The following is a 24,704-nucleotide window of genomic DNA, read 5'->3' on the forward strand; positions in this document are numbered from 1 at the left end:
CACACAGTCTATTCTGTTTCCAAAACTTTCAGGTTTAGAATGATCAAATACACCATTAGATTTTGCAGGCACATTTCAGCTTTCCTTGAACAGATGAATGCTTTTTTTTCTTGTTTAAATTGTGCATTAGCTTGATCCTACCATTTGGATGATTTTGCACAGAGCACTCTTCTTGATGTGTGAGGATTTGTGCACATAATACTCTTTTTATGGTTAATGAGATTAACATAATAGCCCTGCCACCAAATTCAGAGTATTCACTTAAGTCATGAAACACATGCCAACTCAAATGATTTCAGCCATCCCTTGCTCTGTACATTTGCCCCATAGTGAATGGATGTTAATATGGAAAGTTGAATTCCCCAGCAAACAAGAACCAATGTGCTCCGTAGCAAAGGCTGAAAAACTGGTGTATATATTCTGTGGTTTCCATTTCCTTGGCTTTATTGTTTTTATGTAAATTCTCCCAGGACATTTCAGGTTATATGTCTGGAAAGCTTAGCTATCCAGCAGAGGAAAGACTGAGAGAATAATGAGAAATGTGCTGGAAGAATGCACATAAAAAGCTTTGGAGAAATGAAAATGGAAACAACAGACACTTAGAAACTTATTGCAGATTAATAAAGAAAAAAAATCCTGTCTCTTTGTGTCTGTGGGTGGGGTGTGTGAGAGCGTATAAGCATATACACATAACCACAGATTCTATCAAGGTAGCTGTGAAGTATCAGGACATTTAGCCTGAAAGAAACTCAAACGGTATGAGCAGACACAGAAGAAAATCCAAGTAGCTTGTGCCATAAGAATCTTCAGATGCTCCCATCTCCCCCAGGCTAGTAAGAAGTCTAGGGGCAATTCCGCAGCATTTAGCTTCCTTCATAAGAAAGAATGTGGCCACTTGTGGTATCTTTGTAATGTTCATTTTATGCACAAATACACTAGTGGAAGCAAGCAGACACTTTTAGCTGGCAGCAAAATCACTGATCCTGATCGTCCATTAGATTTCCAAACCAGCAGTGTGGATCCCCATAGTCCAATCAGGAATCAACTGGGCAAGTTAAATGCATAGCTCTAAACTCTGCTGTCTTTCACTTCCAGATTCAAACTATCTGTAAATTGCCCATTGGAGTGGGAGGTGGAGGAGACTGTCCAGCCATTAGTTGCCAATGAATGAACTTCAAACTATCTTCCCCAAAATTTTATGGCAATAACCAAGCAATCAGCTTTCTGCTGAAGTCACAGTTGCCCTGCACAGAATTTTATACATGTAAAAACATCACACTTTCTAGTGTAAAAATATCACTTTAATACCAAGTCAAACCTCTCCTGTGTAGGAAAAAGCCTTTTGTCTCACACATAAAAAAGGAGTTAAGAACTCCACTCCAAGCCTCTAATATACAATTTTGTTTCAAGACCATTCTGAATGAATTAATGTTTGGCTGATGGATCAGAACACACTTGTTTACTTTTCCTCATTTCAAATCTACTGAAAAAAACCAAGATTTTCAAAAGTGATCACTGACTCTGAAGGATGCCTTATGTTGCTTATACTAAATGGCACTGGAATATATTGAACACCGTGGGACTCGGGCTATGTAAAAGGTAAAGGGACCCCTGACCATTAAGTCCAGTCACAGACAACTCTGGGGTTGCAACACTCATCTCGCTTTACTGGCCGAGGGAGCCAGCGTTTGTCTGCAGACAGCTTCCGGGTCATGCGGCCAGCATGACAAAGCTGCTCCTGGTGAACCAGAGCAGTGCACGGAAACACCATTTACTTTCCTGCCGGAGCAGTACCTATTTATCTATTTGCACTTTGACGTACTTTCAAACTGCTAGGTTGGCAGGTACATGTTGCCAACTTAAAACACAGCTAGGCATTCTTTTTCTCAATTTGGATCGAAGCTGGTTTGGGGGATAACTCATCATTCGGGGAATAACTGTATTCCATAAGAAATGGCAGGATATATTTGGGTTGTGGCTATTGTTGTGTCTTGCATTACTTCCCAAAGCAGATGCACAGTAAATGGAAGTGTGTGCACAGCCCTACTTACAAGTAAATATTATAGACTCATCTACACATGTTCTTCTATTTAGTACTTAGAGGGTATGGCAAAAGCAATCCTAAACTGAAAAAGCAGCCGTCTGCACAGCAACAGGGTATATAGAAGAAGCGATTCCTTCTTGTTTTCTTAATACAAATATTGTACTGGTCTGGGGGAGGAGAGATGGAGTTGGGGCTGCTTCATATTTACGTATCAAAAGCAGAACAGAGGTCACTTTCCTATCATTTTGCCTAAGTTACGTTGGAATGTTTCGAAACTAGAAAAGGTGGGCAGGGCCGATCACAAGGGTCTCTTGCAGCTTAGTTGTTGTCTGGCTGGGAGAACAATAAATGAGTGAAAATGTGCCGTGTGTCTAGCCATATGGTCTCTGCTTCCAAATATTACCATGGCTGTGTGGGAAGAAGCCACAGTTTCCATGCCACTGCACTCATTTATAAAGAACCTGTCAGACAAGTTTAAATTCTGGGTGGATTCTGTTGGCTTATGAACAGAAGTGATGAGACATATATATGTCCAAAAATAATGTGGATATTTTGTTTGAAACCCGAGTTTAACATAAAGCAGAACTCAAGCAAAATAATGAAGCTATGAAGTTGTGCACAGCAGTCTTCTGCTGTTATAGTTCACTGGGATACCGGAGTGTTTCCTTTTTATAGCTTGGAATTGGTTTTTTGAGGCCTCTAATCCAATGACTCCCTTGAGGGACACACATTATCTAACAAAAGAGTACTTTCTCCTTTATTGATCAAATTTCACACATTTGGCAGGCATTCAAGCAGTTGTGAAGGCAGCACAAACATTTTAAATGGCTGGGTTTTCTCATATTAAACCAGAAGTTATGAGAAAAGGGACAGGATCCCCTTTTCAAATTTCTTGCAGAGGGTTCTGTACATCAGGGGTGATGAAACTGTGACCAGAGATAATGGGAGTTGGAGTACAACAACATCTGGAGGGCCAGAAGTTCCCCATGACTATATGTCATTCAACACAGAACTACACATGTAGTTTGTTGTTTACACTTGAATATTCTCTATGTGTGTTTTGAAAGGAAGGTCAGAATCAACAATGAAACTACAGGGAAGCTTGTGGGGGAGGGAAGCTTTTTCATAATTGAAATCAGGAGTGGGTTCATTTCAGAGACTGTAATAGGTCAAAAAATGATCTGGTCAGTTTGAAGCATTGGCTAGCAAATCTTAAGAGCAGCCTTCACAGTCACCAGAGCCCTCCAGATGTTTTGGACTACAACTTCCACTTGATGCAGTCCCATTAAAACTGGGTTTCAGTTGCACTTTAATAGATGCAGCTCATACTAAATTTAAAAAGAGGTACTGTAAAATGCCCAATTGTTTCACTGTCACAGGGATGGGGAACCTGTGGCCCTCCACAGGGGCATAGCCAGGCTTCATGTTAGGGAAGGCAGAACCTCACTTAGTTGTATTTTTTATTTATTTACTTGATTGGGGGGCAGCTGCCCCCCCTGGCTACACCCATTGGCCCTCCAGATCTTCCTGGATTACAACTCGCACCAACACTCTGTTCAATTTTTGTGTGTACTTTTTAATGTGTTTTATTTATTGTTCATGACTACTATTTTAATTACTGTATGTTAATCTTCATGTTGTAAGGCACATAAAATGATGCTACACCACTGCTGTCCATCTCAATAAACATGTGGCTACATGGAGCACACATGATAAACACAGTGTATAACACTGACCTGGCAGTTTTAGGGGAAGGTGGAGGGGGGAGAACTTTGTGAAAAGTTGGCATTGAGTATGTGCCACACACAAACTTGTTCAGAGGACCATCAGTAAGGCTTGCTGGTGAATAATGTAAGGGCTAATCTGAACGAGTGGCTCTTTGATCCCTATTATTATTATTATTAAAATCTAACAGCAGGTCGCCCACAGTCAGTAGCTGTCTCCTCCGCAATTTGGGGTTAGTTTTCAAGTGCACTATTCGGGGATGCAGCGACTGTTCCCCTCGTTTTCTGAGCCAGGTAGACAAACCAGAAACTCAACGGTAGTTCAAATGGGGCTCTGACAGCAGGTCCTTCTACATGGATTCTGTAGGGACAGAGGAGATTTACTGGAACGAGGCTCAAATAATCTATCTCTTGCACAACAACCCTCTAGCTTTGTGCCGTCCTGGAACATCTGGTCTCCGCCACCTGACCTGCAGCCTTCGCAGGTCCTTAAAAAAAGAAAAAAAGACAGAATTGTCCTGTGATCAAGTTACAGAGCAGAGAAAGAGGCGTGGCAACCCTGCTTTAAACAGAAAGAGTGGCGTTTCCAACGCCAAATAGCAATCCAGGGAAGAGTTGCTTTCTGATTGGCTAGCCTCACGAACGTGAAGGCGGGCTTCTCCACCGTTCAAACCGGCGGCGCCAAGGAAAGAAGGCAAGAGTATCTGCTGTTTCCCCGGCTGGGCCCGTCGCCATGGAGACGCTCCTCTCTCAAGCCGAGCTGCTACCCAGCCTCTTGGCGGCGTCGCGCTCGGGCCTGGTGCGAGGCTGGGACGCGGCGGCCGTGCGCCGGGCGCTGAGCTGGGGCCGCTTCTTCCAGGGGCTGCACGCCCGCCTCCCGCCCGAGCGCGGCATCTGGGCCTCTGTGGAGCGGCGCCTGCGCAGCCGGGGAGCGCCGCTCGGCCTCGGCCACTTGAAGCGCTGCCCGGAGCTGCTGGGCCTGGCGCTGCTGGAGAACGGCGCGCTGCCCTCCGACGCCTGCCGCGCCCTCCTGCGCGCCCTCCTGCACGGCGAGGACGAGGAGCTCCGCGCCCACCGCCTGGCGAGGCGAAAGGCGGCCGCCCAGCTCCTCCTCCCTTCGGCGCCTCCTTCTTCTCCTCCTCACGAGGCCCCTCTGGTCAGAGTCCAGGGGCAGCTGCTGCTGGCGCGGCTGCGGGAGGAAGGCGGCGAGGAGGGCGCCCTCCTGGAGCAGCTGCCCTGCGGCCCCGCGCTACACAGGGCCGTGGCGGCGGCGCTGCTAGAGCCCGGCGGCGAAGCGGAAGCCAGGGCGGCGCTGCTCCCTTGGCTGCTGAGGGAGCAACAGCAGCCTCGCCTGGCCGCCTTCTTCCGCCTGCTGCCGGCCTCGTGGGCGGCCTCGCTTTGCAGCCGCCACCCTGAGCTGCGCGCCCCTTACTTGAGCCTCTTGGAGGCCTGGGGGAGCCGGCTCCGATACGACCCGCTGCGCGGGGAGTGGGGGGACGGCGGCCTAGAAGAAGGCGCGGCGGCGCCTTGGCAGGAGGTGAGGGAGCGTGTCGGCTGCCTCTGCCAAGGGCCGGAGCCTCTACGCAGCGCTGTGCTGGCGCAGCTCAGAGACCTGAAAGCCCAGGATGGGGGCTTTGAAGTACGAGGCCTGAGTGTTTGGACTGATCTCCTGCTGGACGTGCAGGCGTCTGCTTGGAAGGAAAAGCTCGCGCGAAGCCTTCCCCCGTCAGCCAAATCAGTTGAAAACCTAGAATGAAAAACAAACAATGTACCTAAAGGAAAGATGACTTTGTATTGATTCTCCATTCAGAACTACTCACTTAAGATCAAGTGGCCTCGAGGTTCCCAGTGCCTTAACTCTTTTTTTTGTTTTGTTTTCCAGCAGAGGATTGCTTCATGTAAAGGAATGTGTTCCTATGTATTCTCAGTTTTAGGTTTTCACTCCCAAGTGTAACATGCAATTAAATTACATAGAATAGATTCTCCCTCATGTGCTTTGTCATATAAAAAACAAGTACTAGTTGCACCTTACATGCTCAAAAGTGCATGTTGAAAATCACATTATTATGGATGCAATGCTAGTGATTTATGTAGGTGTAAACGTTATTAGGACGAACCAAAGTGATGCAAGAGAGTGTGCAAGCATTTGAGTTCTGCAGAACACTGTTTTGACATTTAGGTCCTTGTCAAACTGAAATGTTCTTAATGAGACAACATGGCTTCCTGTCCTTTTTGTATGTCTATGTAATGTGTAGGTGAGACTGCTATGTCTACCAGAAGATTAGAATAAAGATTTGCATCCTGAATTCTGGAGCAATCACAAATTGTTACAAAATTACCCAGCACTAGACATTTTTAAAAGCTCACACAAGTAGTACTCTGCATGTTGATAAACTGTGGACATTGCTATGTAGGCTCTGCTATTGAGCTTGTGAATCTTGGCTAGACATAGGGAGGAATATTTACCTGAGGTAGTTGTATTTCCCAGTCAGTTATCAGCAACTTAATCAGTATTCATGACTTAACTGACTCATATTTTGGTTGTCAGCAGTGATATAGGTGAAGAACCTCTTGTAAAACATACTGTGGCAGTGTGAAGTGTGTCTCCTGTCAATGCTCTTCTACAAATACAAAACACTGATTTGTTTTGACATATTGTATTGGATAGGTCCACTTAAGAGATTTCCTCTTACGTCCATAGAGTAGCCACATGTGGGCCCATAGTCTTTTTCACTGTTTTGTTTTTGTTTTGTTTTTTTGGTGACCATAGCCAATTGAGTCCAGAACTTCAACATTCAGTAAACTAAAAATGAGGCTATTGCTACCACATATGTGTGTTCATGTGTAATTTGCATGATTATTGCCTATATTTAAGGGGTCTTTGTGTAGAAATCGTTACGATCCTTGATTTTCCTTGTATTGTTGATGGTCTGCAGTTGCAATATTGGAAAATATCCCTGCTTGTTAGGCTGGTCAGGAAGTCTTTCCTTGCTTGGTTCTAGTTGCTTAAAATTATAAATACTTGTTCCTAATTATGTCTTTATTATAATACAACTTTGAATTTCCATGTAATAATCTGACTTCTATGGATAGGTCCGATGCAGTGGTCTCAAACTGATATATGCATTAATAGTAACACAGCAGAGACTGGTCACATCATTCAGGTTTTCAAGCTCTACATTAAACATTTGCCATGTACATCTGAAATTTGTGGGTGGTATTTGACTCATTTTTACTCAATAGACCCATTGAAATTTGTGAACGTGACTATGTTAGGGTTATTAATTTCAATGGATCTACTCTAAGTAAAATCAGTAGAATACCACCCTGTGTATATAATAGATATTAAGCCAATGCTATTTGAATTGTACTCTCTGTGTGAGGAAAGATGGGTAGAAATTAAACAAAACCTGTATTTTTGAGCTACAAAAAGGAACCATCTAAGTACGAGAAATTATTAGTGTAGAACTGGTTCCAATCAATTTCTTATGTATAGTGGCAAAAGTGCAGAAGTTCTCAAAGCAGAATGTAACCATTTTGTGTCTACTTATGCCCAATGATTTGTTGCCTTTGTTGTATTTGTGCCAATAGAAGGAATACATATGTGTTAACTTGGAATAGACAGAAGTTGACTTTTTTGAATCCAAGTAATGAGATTAGAAATAAATGCTGTAAGCCTTATACTCCTATAGTGACGTATCTTTGTCCACTATCAGAACATGCCTGACAGAAGTCTTGGGCTGCCATTCCCTCTTGGGCACTCCACAAAAATACTTTCTTGTTCTTGGGAAACCATATTTTGTTTCAGTATCCGAGCCAACAAACTACTCTGTCTTGCAAATAGAAGAAGGCTTATCATAGTCACACTTTCATAAGGGCTAATCAAATAGTACTCAGTAGGGTTTACTTATGAGTAAATATACATGTTGCTCTGTGGTTCACTGATGCATATCAGTGCTTTACTTTTTGAAAGTGTTCCATTATAGCTGCTGTTTCACATTGGATCTATTCAGCATCCCTAAGCATGTTCACTTAAAAAAAGAAGAGAAGTTTCGCTGAGTTCAGTGGGACACAGTCCCCTGGTATAAGTTTGCAGCTTTGGTGCTTTATCAATCTATTGGAGATTTGGTTAAAGTTGTGGCAATTTCAGGTATGGCCAGTTCGCTTTCTTTGGCATAAATCCTAGATTTAAAGCTACTCTGATCATTTCAGTTAGTGCCATGTGTGTGTGTGTGTGTGAGAGAGAGAGAGAGAGAGATGCTGAGCTTGTAAAGAAGTCTCACTGCAGTTGTAACACTATGGAAAGGTTACATAGCTATCAACCCACAGAGCTATGAGTTCAATACAGTTGCTAATTTGTTGGCTTCAAAAAAGCACTAATTAAGTATGATGTTATTAAAAATAGTTTTCTAGCCTTGAGTGCAGAATATTAGAGGATTAGCAATGCAATTCTATTCGTGGGTTTACTCCCAGGTAAGTGTAGCCTAAGCCTTTTTATTCTGCCATACCACCATGTCAGAAGCCATAACATGATCCCTTAAAGAATCATTCTGAAGAACAGGAAGCTGCCTCATACCTAATCGGGCCATTGGTCCCTCTAGGTCAGTATTGTATTGTCTACACCAGGAGTCAGGAATCTTTTGCAGCCCAAGGGCTGCATTTCCTTCTACACAACTTTGTGAGGGACACATGCCAGTGCTGGATGGGGCCAGAGACAAGAGTGGTTAGTTTCTTCACATGCAGTAGGTTAGTTTCTTCACATGTACTCTCTATCCAGGCAAGCAATAGGCATTATTGGAGTTTGATAACATATTCCAGCCACATCAAAACACTTGGCATGCAAAGCAGGGTCCAGAAGGGGTGTAACCTGGGAAGAATTCCAAGGGCCAGTTAGGCAGCCCTGGTCTGCACTGGTAGCACTCTCCAAGGTTTCAAGTAGGAGACTTTACCAGCTGTGTCTAGAGATGCTGGGGATTGGACCAGGGACCTTCAGCTTGCAAAGCAGATGCTCTTACCATGGAGCTACAGCCATTCCAGCTAAATAATTCCATCACTTATTTCTAGCAAAGTGGTATGTTTGGGTTGTGTGTAAAATGCACACATGCATAAATTTTATAGGTTAGTAAATTCATTAATTTCTTATTAATGTAAATGGTTTAGGTTGGAACAATTGATTTCTCTTGGGCTTTAATTGGATATGATCAATCGTGAATCACAAGTGAAACAACAAGGTCATTCATCAGCTGCTTAATGTTGTAATGGGCTATGCTTGCCCTTTCAGCTGAGAAAAGATGGAGAGCCCTAAGGGAATGAGATTTAAATTATCGTGCTGCTGACAATTAAATGTGTGTACTGCTGTCTCTTACAGCCTCATTAGTCTTAATACTGGGGTGAAAGCTGCTGAGTTCAGAACGGGTCCATAATATGTTATGAGAGCTTTGTAATTTTATTCTGCGTTTTTAGAAGTTGAATCTCCCTTATGCTTATCATGTAACAACTACAGGGAAGATAAAAAGCAAATCCATGATGCACCAAAACAACTGGTATAAACTGATGGTTTGGGCTGGCTTACTTTTATGGCACCATATCTACTTTGAACTCTGCATGTATGTGCTTTAAACCTGCAAACAGAACAGTGAAGAAGTGACATCCCACTATCCTATCCATATTAGAGATAAGAATAGATTCATACCAAAGCAAAACTGTTGGGCTGTTTCCACTACAGGACAGAGCAGGCAGAATCACATACATTCCTTCTCTGCAGCCATAGATGCAAGCACATATTATTTCCATTGGTAGGAAAGTTCCTCTTTACCAGATCATTTCTCCCCCTTTGGGGCAGGAATCAGACTCCTGGCAGGGCTAAAGTCTACATACCTTAGAAGCCTCTCCTTTTCTCCACACCTCCCACATTCTGCTTGTGTTTTCTGATGAATCTCTCCCCTGGACTATCATCATAGCTGCAGTTAGCCAAACCATCATGAAGGAAGCTGCTTTGCACATGGCATGGGACATGCGATTTATTTCTAACTAAAGTGCCTAAAATCTAGACACTGTAAAAAAAATAGAATGCAATGGAATCTCTCTTAGCAAGCCTACAATCTTAAATAAAACCAGACACAGGAGGGTGCAGAAAGCAAGAAGGAATGAAGGAGAACAGGTTGCCAATAGTTTGACCACAATAAGAGCGCAAAAATAACATTGAGATGTTAACAAACAGCATTCCTTTAGGGAAGTGGCTGGGCTGCTGTGTTTTAGGTGTAGGTAAGAGAATCAAGTATGTTCAGCAATGGAACTTAATCCATGACCGTAGTATGAGAGATTGTGACTTGGCCAGTCTACTTCACAGGGTTGTGATGATAAGTTGTTATTGTGGGTATGCCACCCTCAGTTTGGAGGAAGGGAGACGTACAAATCTGACAAATAAATGTACTGGGCTGCAACAGGACAAACCTTTCTACTGCTAGATGATGTAGAACTTTATTTTCGCCTCCATATCCTTGTGAACATTCCATATCTTTGTGAACATCCTAAAGTGCCCATTTCATTTCAAAATATCTCTGAGAAAGCTAAGGATGTTCCAGTGTAACTAGAGAGAGAGAGAGAGAGAGAGAGAGAGAGAGAGAGAGAGAGAGAGAGGGAGAGCTGAGGACATCCTCTTGTGCATCAAGTGCAAGCAGTGGGAGCATGGTATCCATGTGAGAGAACCATTCTGGGTTGCTTATTTTCCAAGTCTGACATGACATAGCAATTTGGGAAAATAATTAGTGGATTATTCTAGTGGTATGCAAATAGGGATTCACAAAGTGTGGTCTGTAGACCACAAGTGGGCCATGTTTTTCATTCAGGTGGTCCACTGTAGAGGAGCTATGTGCAGGTGAAGGATGGGGAGCACAGCAACTGTTCCATCATTCCTGGATCCAGCGGAATGCCTGGAAAGTGGGTGGAAAGAACTGGAAGTGGCAGAGAGAGGAGGCTCATGCATCCTCAGAGGAATAAAACCACAGCTGGCCGCATAACACTGAAAGGTCTCAAGCAGGAGGGAAAGGCTGACATGACACTTAAAAAGAGGAAAAAATCAATACATACTTAAGCATCTTGCACAGTGCAGTACAATGGCTAAACAGGCAGAAAATCATCATGTGGTCCACCAAGTCCCTCTGCAATTTTCATGTGGTCAGTTGGGGGGGGCACCACTGATGTAGAGCATTTCTTTAGCTTATCATTTCTTAAGCTATTCAATGCTATTGTTAGCATCCACCTGCCTCAAGAGACAATAGAATGTGCCTCTATTTCAGTCAAGCCACTGAATTAGCATCACTGAAATGACCTCCCTGGAGTGCAAGCCTGAGCAGTGTGTATGGAGGTCATGGTAAAGGTAAAGGTAAGGGACCCCTGGATGGTTAAGTCCAGTCAAAGGTGACTAGGGAGTTGCAGTGCTCATCTCGCTTTTAGGCTGAAGGAGCTGGTGTTTGTCCCCAGACAGCTTCTGGGTCATGTGGCCAGCATGACTAAACCACTTCTGCTGCAACGGAACAGAGCTCACGGAAATGCCATTTACCTTCCCTCCGCAGAGGTACCTATTTATCTACTTGCACTGGTGTGCTTTCGAACTGCTAGGTTGGCAGGTGCTGGGACAGAGCAAAGGGAGCTCACCCCATTGTGCAGATTCGAACTGCTGACCTTCTGATCAGCAAGCCCAAGAAGCTCAGTGGTTTAGACCACTGCGCCACCTGCTCCCCTAGAGGTGCCACCCACTCCCCAGACAACAAGACCTCCCTCTCAGCTGCGTGGATGTGCTCCAAAGGAAAGCAGAGCAATACATTTGGTACCAGCTTGGCTGCAGGAGTTGCCAGAAGGAGACGTACAAGGCACCATCGAAGTGTGTTAGGGACTCCACCCTGGATTCGTGTAGGGTTTACTCCTGAGCCTTTTCTTCCCCTAAAGATACCCAACTGGACAGTGCTATTAACTATTTTAAAATGTTATTGCCTCTTCAAGCAATTGTAGTTTTTTGAGGATGGGGGTAAAGTGAATAACTAAACTTCAATGCAAGACTGCAGCAGCATCATTTTTATTAAGACCATAAGAAAATCCCTGCTGGCTCAGGCCAGAGGTCCATCTAGTCCAGCATCCTGTTCTCACAGTGGGCAAGCAGATGCCTGTGTGAAGCCAGCAAGCCAAACCTGACCTCTCCCTGCTTGTGATTCCCAGGAACTGGTATTTATTCTCTGAGGCTGCAATCTTAGATCAATTTTCCTGGGACTAAGCCCCATTTAACTCCATGGGATTTATTTCTAAGTACCCATGTACAGAACTGCACTGTAATTTGATCATAATCTGGTTGCTGGATTTAAGAGAGGCGGTGTTGCTCCATACTGTGACAGGTCTGTGTTAACCTTCTCCCAGAATAAGAACTGATGGCATGGCTTACATCATTAGGAGAATAATGTGACAGGCACCAAGCACATTGTTGGAATGATGAGATAGGTTTAGGTGGAGGAATGGCTAATTTGCTGGAAGTGCATGAGACGTCTTGCAAGTCGACATAGATAGGGATGCATCTGGATTTACTATAATAGCCAAAGCAAATGGCAAGCGTGCCCCTTTTATTAATTGCAAGAGAGGAACACACTGGATCCTGTGCATGACACCAGCAAATTGGTCCCAGTAGTATCTGTTATTTTACTCTGTCATTATAGCCTCTAGCAAAGACACTATATTTGAGCAGTGTATGGTATCTGCAACCTATTAAGGATGCTGTTCCCTTATTTTATAGTTTAGTTCCATGAATACACTTCTCCAGCAGAAGATCATTTACCGCTGAAACTTTGGAACACAGAATTTTTAAAGTGCAATTACTTTTGGTTTATGAGCCAGCTGTTGTGGGGTGGGGGAAGGGAAAAGATTAGGTTGTTTTTGTTTTTCGATTTACATTAACCCTGCAGTTCATCCTATACGACTTGCTCTTTCAGCACCAAGAGGAATTGAATTTAGATTTACAATGTGTAACCTATTAATATATGTGCAGGGCATAATCTCCTAATGCTCGCATATATTTTTAGTTGTGTGTGATGGTTTTAAGAATCTTGACTTTAATGGTAGTGAAGTGTAGTATTAAACCCTTTATTTATGTGAGGCCATGCAATTTCTATTTAGGGTCCCCCCCCCACTCCCCAATCTGTTACTTTGCTGTGATGGATTGATGTGAATTGCATGCAAAGCCGCAAGTCCTTTATTTAAAATATTTTAATTTAATATCTAAGTGAACCGTGTGCCATGGAATATGAATGCTTTAGTTTAAGGATGATGTGTATCATGAAAAATTACAACCCACTCTATTTATACATATGTAAGTCAAAAAGATACTAAAGTCTCAAAACTATATCTGCTCAGCCCCAGATGCAGTTAACCATGCAGTATAGCAATATAAATTATGCTTTAGAACCGTAGCTCAGTGGTAGAGCATATGCTTTCCATCTCTGGGTAGCGTTGGGAGAGTCCTACTGGAAACTCTGGAGAATCGCAGCTTGTCAGTGATAACACTGAGGCAGATGGACTAAATGGCCTGATTCAGTATCAGGTAACAATCTGTGTTCCATTGCTTATGTTGATTCTATGGCATAGTTATTCCTATACATTTTAACCAAATTCTATGTCGATGCCATTGCATCATTGTAACTGTACCACTTGTGTATTGCCAGAAGCCATATGGGAACTTTCCTCCAATCAGTAACTTGCTTCCAAACAATGATGTGGGACTGTTTGTTTCATAATCTTCTGCACCCAACTCAAATTTCCACAGGAGAAGTTGAACGTTTGAAACTTGCATGCATTAAGTGACTGCTTGTGATAATTTTTAGGGGTGTGCATCAGCTCTGTGAATACCTCCAAGAATGAAGCAAAGCTTTTTTCACTGCCACCAGTGCTATGCAGTAGGCACAGATATGTTGGGTCTGTGTTTGGGCATATTCATCCTGAGAGATGTTTCATTGGAGCATTGGAGAGGACACCTGGGAGAGATCCTGTCAAGAGCATAAATAGGAGTATTGACTGTGTCAGGTGAATAATCCTCCAGGGTATTCAAGAATCCATGAGATTCCCTAAGTCTCTGAGGGCAGGCCAGCTAAACAGTCCCTCATCCCTGCAGTGGGGTGCCACTATTGTCAAACGAAACCTTATCAGGCAATGGTTTATTCTTGACAACAATGGAGTACAGCCTTCACACCCTGTGACAAGAACAAGATCAAAGTTGGGCCTTTGATGTACTGAAACAGCTCCATGGTTGTTATGGAGACACAGGGAGATGTGTCATTGCAAATTGCTTGACCATTTCATTGTGGGGATCCTGGTTACATTTGCCTCTGAGGAATTCTGAGTATAAATGTTGGAGAAGTTCTAGTGTGCACTTCTGGAATTATCTCATCTTTGATCACTATGAGAGGTCCATTCTTTTTTGTTTCCAAGTCTTTTCCTCGTCAACTTAGTCCATTACTTGGGAACAAATGCATCTGGTAGCAAGGTCCATGAGCATTCTGCTTGTAAGTTAGAGATTTCTCATGTGGAGAAAGCTCTTCCTCTGCAAATTTGGTTTACCCTCAGAAGCAAAATGTCTCCTGTCATCCCACTGATCTGAAAGACAACATTTGGTTTGGACTAGGTGACCCTCAGGGTCCCTTCCAACTCTACAGTTCATTGATTTTATAAAGCATTTGATGGCTTTGTTCAGCATTGGCCTAGAAACAACTGCTCAAATTATCACAGCCCCTGAAAATGCTGTCGGATGTCAGATGTTTACTTCTAAAGGACGGGTGGGCAAACTGTGGCCTTCCACAGTTGAACTACAACTTCCATTAATCCTTGGCAGCATTGCCAATAGTCAAGGAAGTAAGAGTTGTGGTTCAGCATTATCCTCCTCTTAAGGCATATTTCTTGGTCATTATCAATTGAGAAACAATCCCTGAAACCTTGTTTCTGTAGTTAATACCAGGGGTAACAGTTGAATCATTCAGTTATAGTTCTTTGAACTTACTGGATCGTGGTTTCCTACGCATTAAGTGCTGGTGATTTTACTGTGAATCTTGCAGAATTTGTAGAAACAATGTGTTCCTGTACTTTACAGTAGAATTCCCAAAAGCTTGCAATGTCTTGATAATTTGGATGGGAAAACTCCAGCCTGTGGGCAGATGCAGTCCTTGAAGATTCCCACCTTGAGATCTGGCAGGATTCTTCCTGGGGAAAAAGAGTGGGAACACAACATGCTTTACAAAGCTGAAAACTCAGCCCATATCTCAAGTGCTGTTTGTTGCCTTGAGCCCCATAATTTCATCCAATGTTGAATGTGAAATGATGGCAGCCTATAACTATTAAAAAGGGGTGGGGAATAGATACCTTATATGTATGTATACATCATTAAAATTACAGGGAAATATGCACAGACCCGTAAATCTCGCCTCAGCCAGGTCCCTATTCTTCTGGCTCCGTTTTGTTGAAAAGTAATTAACTTTACATCACGGCAGTAGAAAATAGTAGCTTTTCAGCTACAATGAAATGTTTAAATCAGAAAGATTTATGAGGCCCTGGGAATTAGTGGCACATTATGGCACTGAACTGAAAGGGTGACCTGCCCTGAAGGAATATAGAGAAGTAATAATGTTCTGGTCTCATCTGTCAAAGAAGTGTAGCAGACATTTCTTTTATATATATATATTCTTTATTTAAATTTTCAGAATAGAACAACATATGAATAGCAAAAGATATGCAGTGTGTGGTGCTGTTGGCAATATGATACAGCCCTGTTGATGTCATATTACATTTCTGGCTTATTTTGTGAGTTGCCTGTTACCATTCCAGATTGGAGAACACAGGAAAAACAGTCTTTGGAAATCTCTACACAGTTCAGATTCCATGGCTTTCCTGTTATTGTTTGACTTATTTATATATACTATGGATACCTAATTGTTGTTAATGTGTCTGCATGTCCTCCCCTGCTCCCCACCTTCAGTATCCAAAAATTGAGAGCAAGTTTCTCCAATAAGGGCATTTGCCACAATTTAGCATATCACTGAACTAGTTTTGCTCCTGTTAAATCCTGCCAAAAGTGACCCGCTTGCAGCCACCAACATATGTCCTCTCAAGATTTTCTGTAGAAAGATCAACAGTGCCTGCTGCAGTGCTTTAATATTTTTGCCACACCTGTATTAAGATAGCTGACAAGGATCACTTTTTAGGTCTATAGATATTTTGTAGGTCAACAGATCCGAAGTGTAAATCTTCCAGTGTATCTTGAGGCTGCCAAATATTGAGCTTCTGGTAGTGCTAGTCAGCCTGTTGTCATCTTCTGATGGCAGACTTTGTCCAATATTGTTCCTTTTGCTCATGATGAAGTTATGAAATGAGCTAGCTGACCAGCCTATCTTAGTAAAGTACAGCAGTATCATGCGCACGGCTATTTAATGACTGCACTGTTACACATTTCCTGCTATATTTTATTAGCTTGAAGGTGCTGCACATTCTAGTTTGTAAGGTTATGATTTTCAGATTTGTTTTGTTACACTGCATTTGATATTGGTTTTGTAATATAATTATAAACAGATTAGATTTTTTATCTGTCTATTGGTTTTCAGTGCTTTTATTGCTTTTTCTTTACTCCCACTGTGTCACTATTTGAGACAAGCAACACAATTCCCTCCTCTAGTGTTCCTATGCAGTTTTGTATGCCATCTTCAAAGGCTGTGTACATGTATGTAATGCTTAGGGAGAGGATGAGTGTCTCCAAAAGCCCCCAGGGGTCCCATATACAATCAGTACCAATTATCCCAAATAGATGGCACAACATTGAGAATTGTATCCAATTAATCAGAGTAGGCCTACTGAAATCAATGAACCAAAGTGAAACATGCCCAGTAATTCCAGTGGGTCTACTCTGAGTAGGATTATCTTTGGATATAACAATTATTTTACTATTACGTATTTAGTGCCAAATTGTTAGAGATTTTGTTTAATCCCTAACAAAATACCACCCATAATCCTTTCCTATCTGTCAAGAGTGTGTGCATATCTTGAGGAAGGCAATTTTTATATTCCTTTTTAAAAAGAAAAATCTTTGGCCTGTTTCACTTGTGCACTCAGCAATTAAGACATTTCCTTTTTGCAGTTATTTGACCATGTATTCCATAGTTGATTACCTTCTGATTAAAAAGCTTAAATTTGGCCTTTGATACATCTGAACAGTTTCAAAGACATGATGATTATGGATTTCAGTGGCAGAGAAAATTACTTTATCATAATGTCTGAAGCTTGAAACTGAGGAAATGTAATTACTTGTGGGAGCTTTAGGGATAACACAGCTTCAACTACCTACAAAACTGCTCACATGCTGTCCTCTGGAGAGAGAAGTTCAGGGAATTGTATATTCTCACAACTCCAGATGGCATAATTTTCCTCTTAAATTGCAGTTTTGTGGATTTGAGGTTTGCTTATGGCTTACATAACATGGGTGATAATAGCATAAAAGCACTCTTTTCTGGTTGTGTTTACACACACACACACACACACACACACACACACACACACACACAAATAATGATTGACCATAAGCAACTTGGAGGACCCAGGAGTCACAGTGTTCAGTTCTCCATGTCATCTGTTGGGGGAGCCAGAGAATCTCCCGATGCCATGTAATGGCTTAGAGAAATAGGGCAGATCCACACCATACATTTAAAGCTCATGGCTCCCCTCAAAAAATCTTGGGAACTGTAGTTTGCTAAGGATCTTGGAAATTGTAGCTCTGTGAGGGGAAACGTGCTTCAAATGTGCACGGGATGTGCTTTAAATGTATGGTGCCTATACAGTGGGACAAGTCATACAATGTAGCATGACATTTCCTTACCCCCTTACCATTCTTTAACTTGGATTTGTCCTTTATTAGACTACTATATATTAGAGACCTGTTTTGTATTGGTTTATTCTTTGACTTGCATAGGCATACTCTTCCCCACACACTTCCAATTCTTGTTTGAGCATGTTGTATAATGGAATACATGGATTAGGTCTAGCTACAGAAAATGTTAAGGCTGAAAACCATTTCCAGATTGCTTGATTCCAAGCAATATTCAAGGTAGCACTTTATCTGAAAACATAATGAAGGACAATTCTATTCATACTTGATGACTGATTGGAGGTTTGCAATAGTAATGCCTTTTCAGCTAGAGAACAGAGAGCCTATCTGTTGAAGGATTTCTTCTCATAAAGACTTGCATTTTTGAGAGTTTGTATAATATCACCCTCCTAATTGAGTATCATAAACCTGTATGAAGGTTGCTTTTTGTTATCAAGTTCCAAAAGCTTTCATAATCTTGTGCCCCTCTAGCATTTTGCTTACAAGGTCCTCCTGGGCAGAAAATTAAATGGTGGATGGACTCTCTTGTATAACGAAGGTTCTGAACCGCAACTTCTTACACTTAATTCATACAGTACGTAGAACAGAAATACCTTTTCCTGTGTCTGCAGTTTTGTATAATGTTACTTTTAAATTCATTATCCATGCTTTGAATATTTGCTACCAATGCTATGCAGTGCTATACTAAACACAGCCATTGTGATTAATGTATACACTAAAACTAAAACAAATCTCTCTATTGTGTACCAAAAAAAAAAAAGTCAAGTTATTTGTATTTTCTTTGTTGGAAGCTGTCTTGTAAAAGTTTAACCTTAAAGGCATCCTCAGAATATGTTAAATAATCAAATAATGCCTTCAAGGTATCACAAATATAATTCTTGTTATATGTGCCCCATTGTCCCATACCCCCAAACAATGAGCAATCCTGGGTTAGCACTATGGGATTGGGTTTCCTTTGAATGGGAGAGTGATGCATTGAAACATATGGGATCTTTGGAGGGGAGACAAAGGGTTAACGCCCCCCTGCCAGGTTTGCAATTCAGATCAGCTATTTGCGAGGTATGGCTGTGTGGATCTGCACATAAGGATGGAGATGCATTATTAGCCTATCCAAAGCTAAGACTCCAGCTAAATGCATCACTCTCCATCTGCCTACCACCAAGTTCAAATTTTAAAAATTTGCTTTTATCCTGTTATCATCTTCAGATAACTAGATGGTGTCACAATATCTTCAGTCCCCCTCCCCTTTATTTATTTAGGTTGCAATGACAGAAGAAATTCCCAACCACCAAGGCACATTTCTGTTCTTTTGCTAAAGTCTTTGGCATGGCTAGCCCTACCACAAGGCAGTTGCTTCAGGTGCCTAATGCTGAAAGGCAAGGGGTGGACAGAGCTGTGTGTGCCATGTGGCCTGCCCGGTGCCCCCTAAGCTGAGTTCTTGGCCTCAGAAGCATTGGGGCAGGCTGCTCTACTGCCAGTGGCAAAGTAAGAGTCCTCTGCCCACCTGGTTGCTTTTAGATACAGGTAGGTAGCCGTGTTGGTCTGCCATAGTCAAAACAAAATAAAAAAAATTCTTCCAGTAGCACCTTAGAGACCAACTAAGTTTGTTACTGGTATGAGCTTTCGTGTGCATGCACACTTCTTCAGATACACTTCTTCAGATAATATGAGGAAGGAGCATGCCTGTGAATATTTGTTGATGGAAATCCCAACTGGGGAGAGGGATGCTGCATTCAGATCTTGTTTGTGGGCTTCCAATGGACACTGGCTTGGTCGCTGTGAGAACAGGGGACTGGATTGGATGGGCCTTTGGCCTGATCAAGCAGAGTTCTTCCTACATTCTCACAAAGTTCTCTGGGTGGTTTACATTATGGTGCCCATTCTGAAGAAATCTACTAATGTGTAAGCAACTCGAGTTTTAGCCTAGCGCCTCAATGAGAGCAAAGTGTGGGTCTCAACTGAATACCCAAAGCATGGATTCTCAGCTGACCTGAAACATGAGAGATTTTAAAAACAGAAAATATATTTCACCCTCTCCGTGTTGTGTAAAATTAATTTATTCTGGAAAACTTTTCCAGAATGCCTGTTTAGGGCACCTGCATGTGCTCTTCCCTTTATGCCAATGTCATGGAACTTATATTTATGATACATTTCCTTAATAAATAAAGCAAAACAGGTGCTACAAACCAGTACTTTGATAGTGTGGTTTTATTACTGTTCCGATAAAACCAAGAATGTTAGCAAGAAGATGAGCTCCTTTATCTTTATGGAACCGTGAAAGTGATATCGACTGATTTCAAACTGCTGGGAAGAATATATTACCTTGGTCCTTAAAGCAGCTAACTTTTTTATTTCACCAAAGAGACAGCATATGAAAAAATTCTTAAGAAATCTCCAGCCATTAAAAAAAACAACCTAACTTGTACATATTGAACTATTACCATGTCATGTCTGTAAATCATGAGGATGTTATAGCAAGTGTGCATTATATTAGCTCATATGTTATCAAATTGCTCCCTCCTTTGCTAGCATTTAGGATTATTGGGCCCCTTGCCATCATACTTCAGTAGTGTGGGAGCCCCTTCCCTGTGGCGATCGAATGCCATTGCAATAAGCATCTCTGCATGGGTGGAGCAAATCACAACAGTCCTTCCTTGAAGCTTCATGCTTGCCTCTTTTTATATAACAACATGTGGAAATGTAAAGTGTCCTTTGGCAGATGTAAACTTGCAAAGGCTTGCAGGTGGAATTCCTTCCTATTACAGCCTACCAAAGGATTCAGAATTTGCCACTCTAGATGTTACCAACATTTATAACCTGTGTATTCAGGTTTTGCTGTAGGTAAGGTCCAGAATGAGATCATGAATTAATCCTAGGAATTTATTCATTTAGACTGGCTTCCCCAAAGTCTCAAATAATTTTAGAACACATTAAAACATCAAAATAATCTAGAATAAAACAAGGCTGTGTTTTAATTTGTGTAAGCTGCCTTGAGTCCCAGTCTGGGGAAAAGGCAGAAAGAAAGAAAGAAAGAAAGAAAGAAAGAAAGAAAGAAAGAAAGAAAGAAAGAAAGAAAGAAAGAAAGATTTAACACATTTATTATCATTTGCAGAATGTAGGCCATGTAGTGGAATCAAAACAGCATTTAAAATATTCACGGTTGTTTTCCAAGCACACTTTCATGGATCCAAGTTCTGTTGAACTGCATGGGACTACAAATTCTGACTACAAATATTCCATAAACATTGCACTCAAAGAGGTTCACAATAAAGGCATGATCAAACAAAAATACATCACTGTCCATGACACAGTTCAAAGCAGTTTCATAATAAAAATGCATAATCCAATTATATCAATGTATTAAGAAGTCAGAATTCAAAATGAAGGAGGGCAGTGGTATGGCAACAGCAGCGTGAAAGCTTTTAAAGAGCTGCAGAGAAAGGTGGGACCAGCGTTCAGCCTTAGGTGTTTGCAGGAACAAGGTATTCCATCCCCTTTAGCCTAGCTTTTAAGCAGAAGGTGGCAAAGCTCTCTGATTATGACGGTCTCTCTACAGAAGGTGACAATGGTCTGAAGTTCATACTCACTTGTTGTAGAGTCTCAAGGGGAGTTCTGAGACAGGGCATACTAATGCAGATTGTCTCTGTAATGCAATAAAGCACAGATTGCTGAAATGGAAGAATCACAAAAGGCCAATCAATGCCTAGCAATCCCCTGGAAACCTCCACCATGAATTCCAAATCTAGAGGGTGCTTCACAAATATTGCTGTCTTTAATGGAAACCATAAAAGCTACTTACAGATGATACTGTATGAGAGACATGCTTTCAAAGATCTTCATATATCAGCCATCTATTTTCACTTCTTTGATGCTTAAAGCACAGTTGTACAGCTCTTGCTTACTTAAAGAACAGCACAGATAGGAACAATGGAAGATTTTTCTATACATGCAATTTCTTTGTAAAGAATTCATTCCCTTTCCAGGTGCACAGACAATAGATGTTGCCAATGAATCATATGAAAAAAGCAGTGTGCAGGGAACTGATCCTGAACATTGTGCAATGAAAGAAAGAAAGAAAAAACTGAGATGGAAAAATTGAGAGCATTCCTGTGTTCTTGCTTTTGAAGAGCATCATATAGAAGGGCAGGGAATATTAGCAATCAGAACACTGAAAGGGCCTTTCTAAAGGGTAGTCTCTAGGTCCAAGTTTCAAAGGCACTGGAGACCAATTCTGAGGGTAATAATAATAATTTTTAAATTTATACCCCGCCCCTCCTGGTTTAAAAACCGGGCTCAGGACGGCTAACAGCAAATATAAAACCTTGATTAAAATTTGACTTAAAAACAGCATAAAACAGCATAGAATACAACATAAAATGCAGCATCAATATCAAATAGAATTCAAAAATTCAGGGGTCATTTTTGGGAAGAAAAAACCCCCCAGTCAGTAGACATTGAACGATCACCAGGACTAACTGGCCAAGTTGGTCCTACTAGGGCCAGCAAGGAGACCAGGAAGAATTTAAATGTGGAGTCCCAGAAAGGGTTTCTTCATAGAAGAGGGAAGGGGAAAGGGAATAGAGGATCAGGCTAATTCAAATTGAAAGCCAGGAGGAACAGAGTCTGGGGAAAATATGCCAGGCTAATGCTAGTGGATATCAAAAGGACTTCTCCTAAGACTGCAAACTTTAGCTGGCTTGGAATAAAACATGCTTTGCATGTATGAAGTCCTGGGTTCAGTCCCTGATAATTTAACACTTAATAGATCTTGATAAGAAAGCTTGGAAATGCCTCCCCACATGAGACTTCAGAAATATGCTGTCAACTCTGGCTAGTAATGGACAATGGATCTTGCCATGGGCTTAGGTGAAGGGATGGATGAAGGCCACAATTAGCATCTGGATGCTGCAGCAAGACTTTAAAGCAGGCATGGAGAGATGCTGGCCATCCCATATGCTATTTGAGGACTACTTCTCTCATCATCCCTGACCGTTTGTCACTCTAATGGGAGTAAGAGACCAACATACTTCAGGAAGACCAAGGGTTCTTCATCCCTGTTTGAAGGTCCTGGTTCTAGCAGGGAAAAGTGACCATGTGAGCTCCACTTCAAACTGCAAAATGCCTTTGGTTAGCATAGACTCTTTGCCAGAAGGATTCCCTCTTAAGGAATTGCCCCAAGACAAATTAGATTTCTCCCGTGCCCCCATAATTGTTTTATTTGTAACGTAGGCTGCAGATCAATGTAAAGGTTAAGGGGAGGAGAAGAGAGAAAGCAATAATGTTCTGTACAAAAGCTGCTTCTTAGTTCCTGGTGTCCTTAAGGAAGAAAGAGAAAAGAAACTGAAAGTACAGCATTATTATAATAAAAATAGTGATGACTGATGAGAAGAATATGAAAAGGCTGGTGAAAAGAAGCTCTCAATTCCAAAAGGCACATGGATTCCCTCTGCAATTGGAAAACACATCAGTTAAATATTGAACAAAATATAACAGAGGATTAGAAGCCTTCCGAATAGTAATAATAATGGGTAGTAAATTGCAAATGTGTTTGTACTTCGTTTCTCATGTCAAATAACCTTTTTCATATATGCAAGAATGGAAGATATTCAAACATAATATTTGCTTTTCTTTCCTCCTGCCCTCCCACCCTGCAAAAAAAAAATAAAAATCTTGTTGGCATAATTGACAATGAAGTCAGAACAGAAGTTATTTCTAGTGTGTAGCTTAACCAAAATAAATGAAGTCATGTATCCTGTTGAAAGGTAAGTGGTTTGCTCCTTTTTAGGCTCCTGAAGTGCCTGCATCCTGCAAATAGAGGTATTTCCCCCTCCCTCTGTTGGGATTTTTCTAGCCTTGCTGCAGAATAGACTAATCTTGGATCTGCTCTATTGCAACCCCTTAGGACCACCTGTCAACTGAAAAAGTGAGTTGGGGGAGGGGGACATGACATATGCATTTTCCCAAAGTGACCTGTACTTAGTGGACAAATACCTGCTATGCCACTGAGCAACTGCTATGAGAGGGCTCTGATTGTTCTTTTCCCTTCATCCTATTAAAAGGTGGCTTAACTTTTGAAGCTTTGGTCCCTTGAGTTTTCACTGTCAAACTGAAGTGATGTTTACTCTGAGCACAACGTCCCACTCCCTAGCCCATAAAAAAAGAAAAAATTACCAGCATGGGAATCAGGGGCCCACACCTGCAATTTGCATTGTGGGGGGTGGGCGGGTGGGGCGAGAGCTCCCATTCACTTCACTTGCAAATTGCAGGCAAACTTGGGACTATGGTATTCCCCCTATGCTAAGGTCCTGATCTAGGCTAGCCCCATTCACTATTTTTTAGGGGGAAGAAATTATTTTTTATTATTAACTTTTTATTATTACTATTATTACTACTATTATTATAAATTTCACTTATGCTTTTCAGGTTTAGTCATTTCACCAATTTTACATTAATCTTAACATTTCAAAGCTTGACTTCCACCCCCTCTTTCTCCAGTTCCTTAACTTTATTTTTAATATCTTCTGCATATCCAAATTAACTTAATTTGCTCATTTATCCATCTACTTTAAATATATACTCTTATAAAGCTGCAGGTTATTACAATAATCCTGCCAATGTTCTTATTTGTTTACAATTTATCTGTAAATATTCAATAAACAATTTCCATTCTTTTATAAAAAGTTTATTGTTATTAGTTAACCACATAGAAGTTCTATTTACAACAACATGTTACATAGATTTTGTTAAGTTATTAATAGAAATAAATAAATAAATAAATGCCACATGTAGTTTGGCCTTGTGGCTAATCTATCCAGAGATGTTGGGTTCAATTCTTAGTGTATAATGTTGGAGAACCTTCATTCATTCTGCCCTACTTTGTTTGGGACATACATTCTGTATCACTCCACTACAGTGCACAATGGTCCCTTTAAGGTACTGTTTTAAGAGGGCTAAAGGATACATCAACTACTGGAGAAAATGAAGACATCAACAGATGGTGTTTGTGGGTTTTATTAAGGGCCCCCTGCAGTTTCTC

At 41.5% G+C, this 24,704-nt stretch overlaps 1 protein-coding gene and 1 long non-coding RNA gene across 2 annotated transcripts in view; both read left to right on the forward strand.

Moving 5' to 3' along the window:
- Positions 1–24,704, forward strand: part of LOC310756455 — a 351,789-nt gene that overhangs the window by 308,313 nt on the left and 18,772 nt on the right. The window lies entirely within an intron of this gene.
- Positions 2,806–7,449, forward strand: FANCF (FA complementation group F). Its single transcript, XM_083624138.1, has one exon. The coding sequence runs from the start codon at positions 4,502–4,504 to the stop codon at positions 5,522–5,524; it is 1,023 nt and encodes a 340-aa protein (XP_083480264.1). The 5' UTR covers positions 2,806–4,501; the 3' UTR covers positions 5,525–7,449.

Source organism: Podarcis filfolensis (assembly GCF_964270895.1).
Source record: "Podarcis filfolensis genome assembly, chromosome: 1".
Classification (NCBI taxonomy): domain Eukaryota; kingdom Metazoa; phylum Chordata; class Lepidosauria; order Squamata; family Lacertidae; genus Podarcis; species Podarcis filfolensis.

What these genes read in the sequence shown, in the direction of transcription:
- FANCF (XM_083624138.1), top strand. Translation starts at nt 4,502, where the DNA reads ATGGAGACGCTCCTCTCTCAAGCCGAGCTGCTACCCAGCCTCTTGGCG.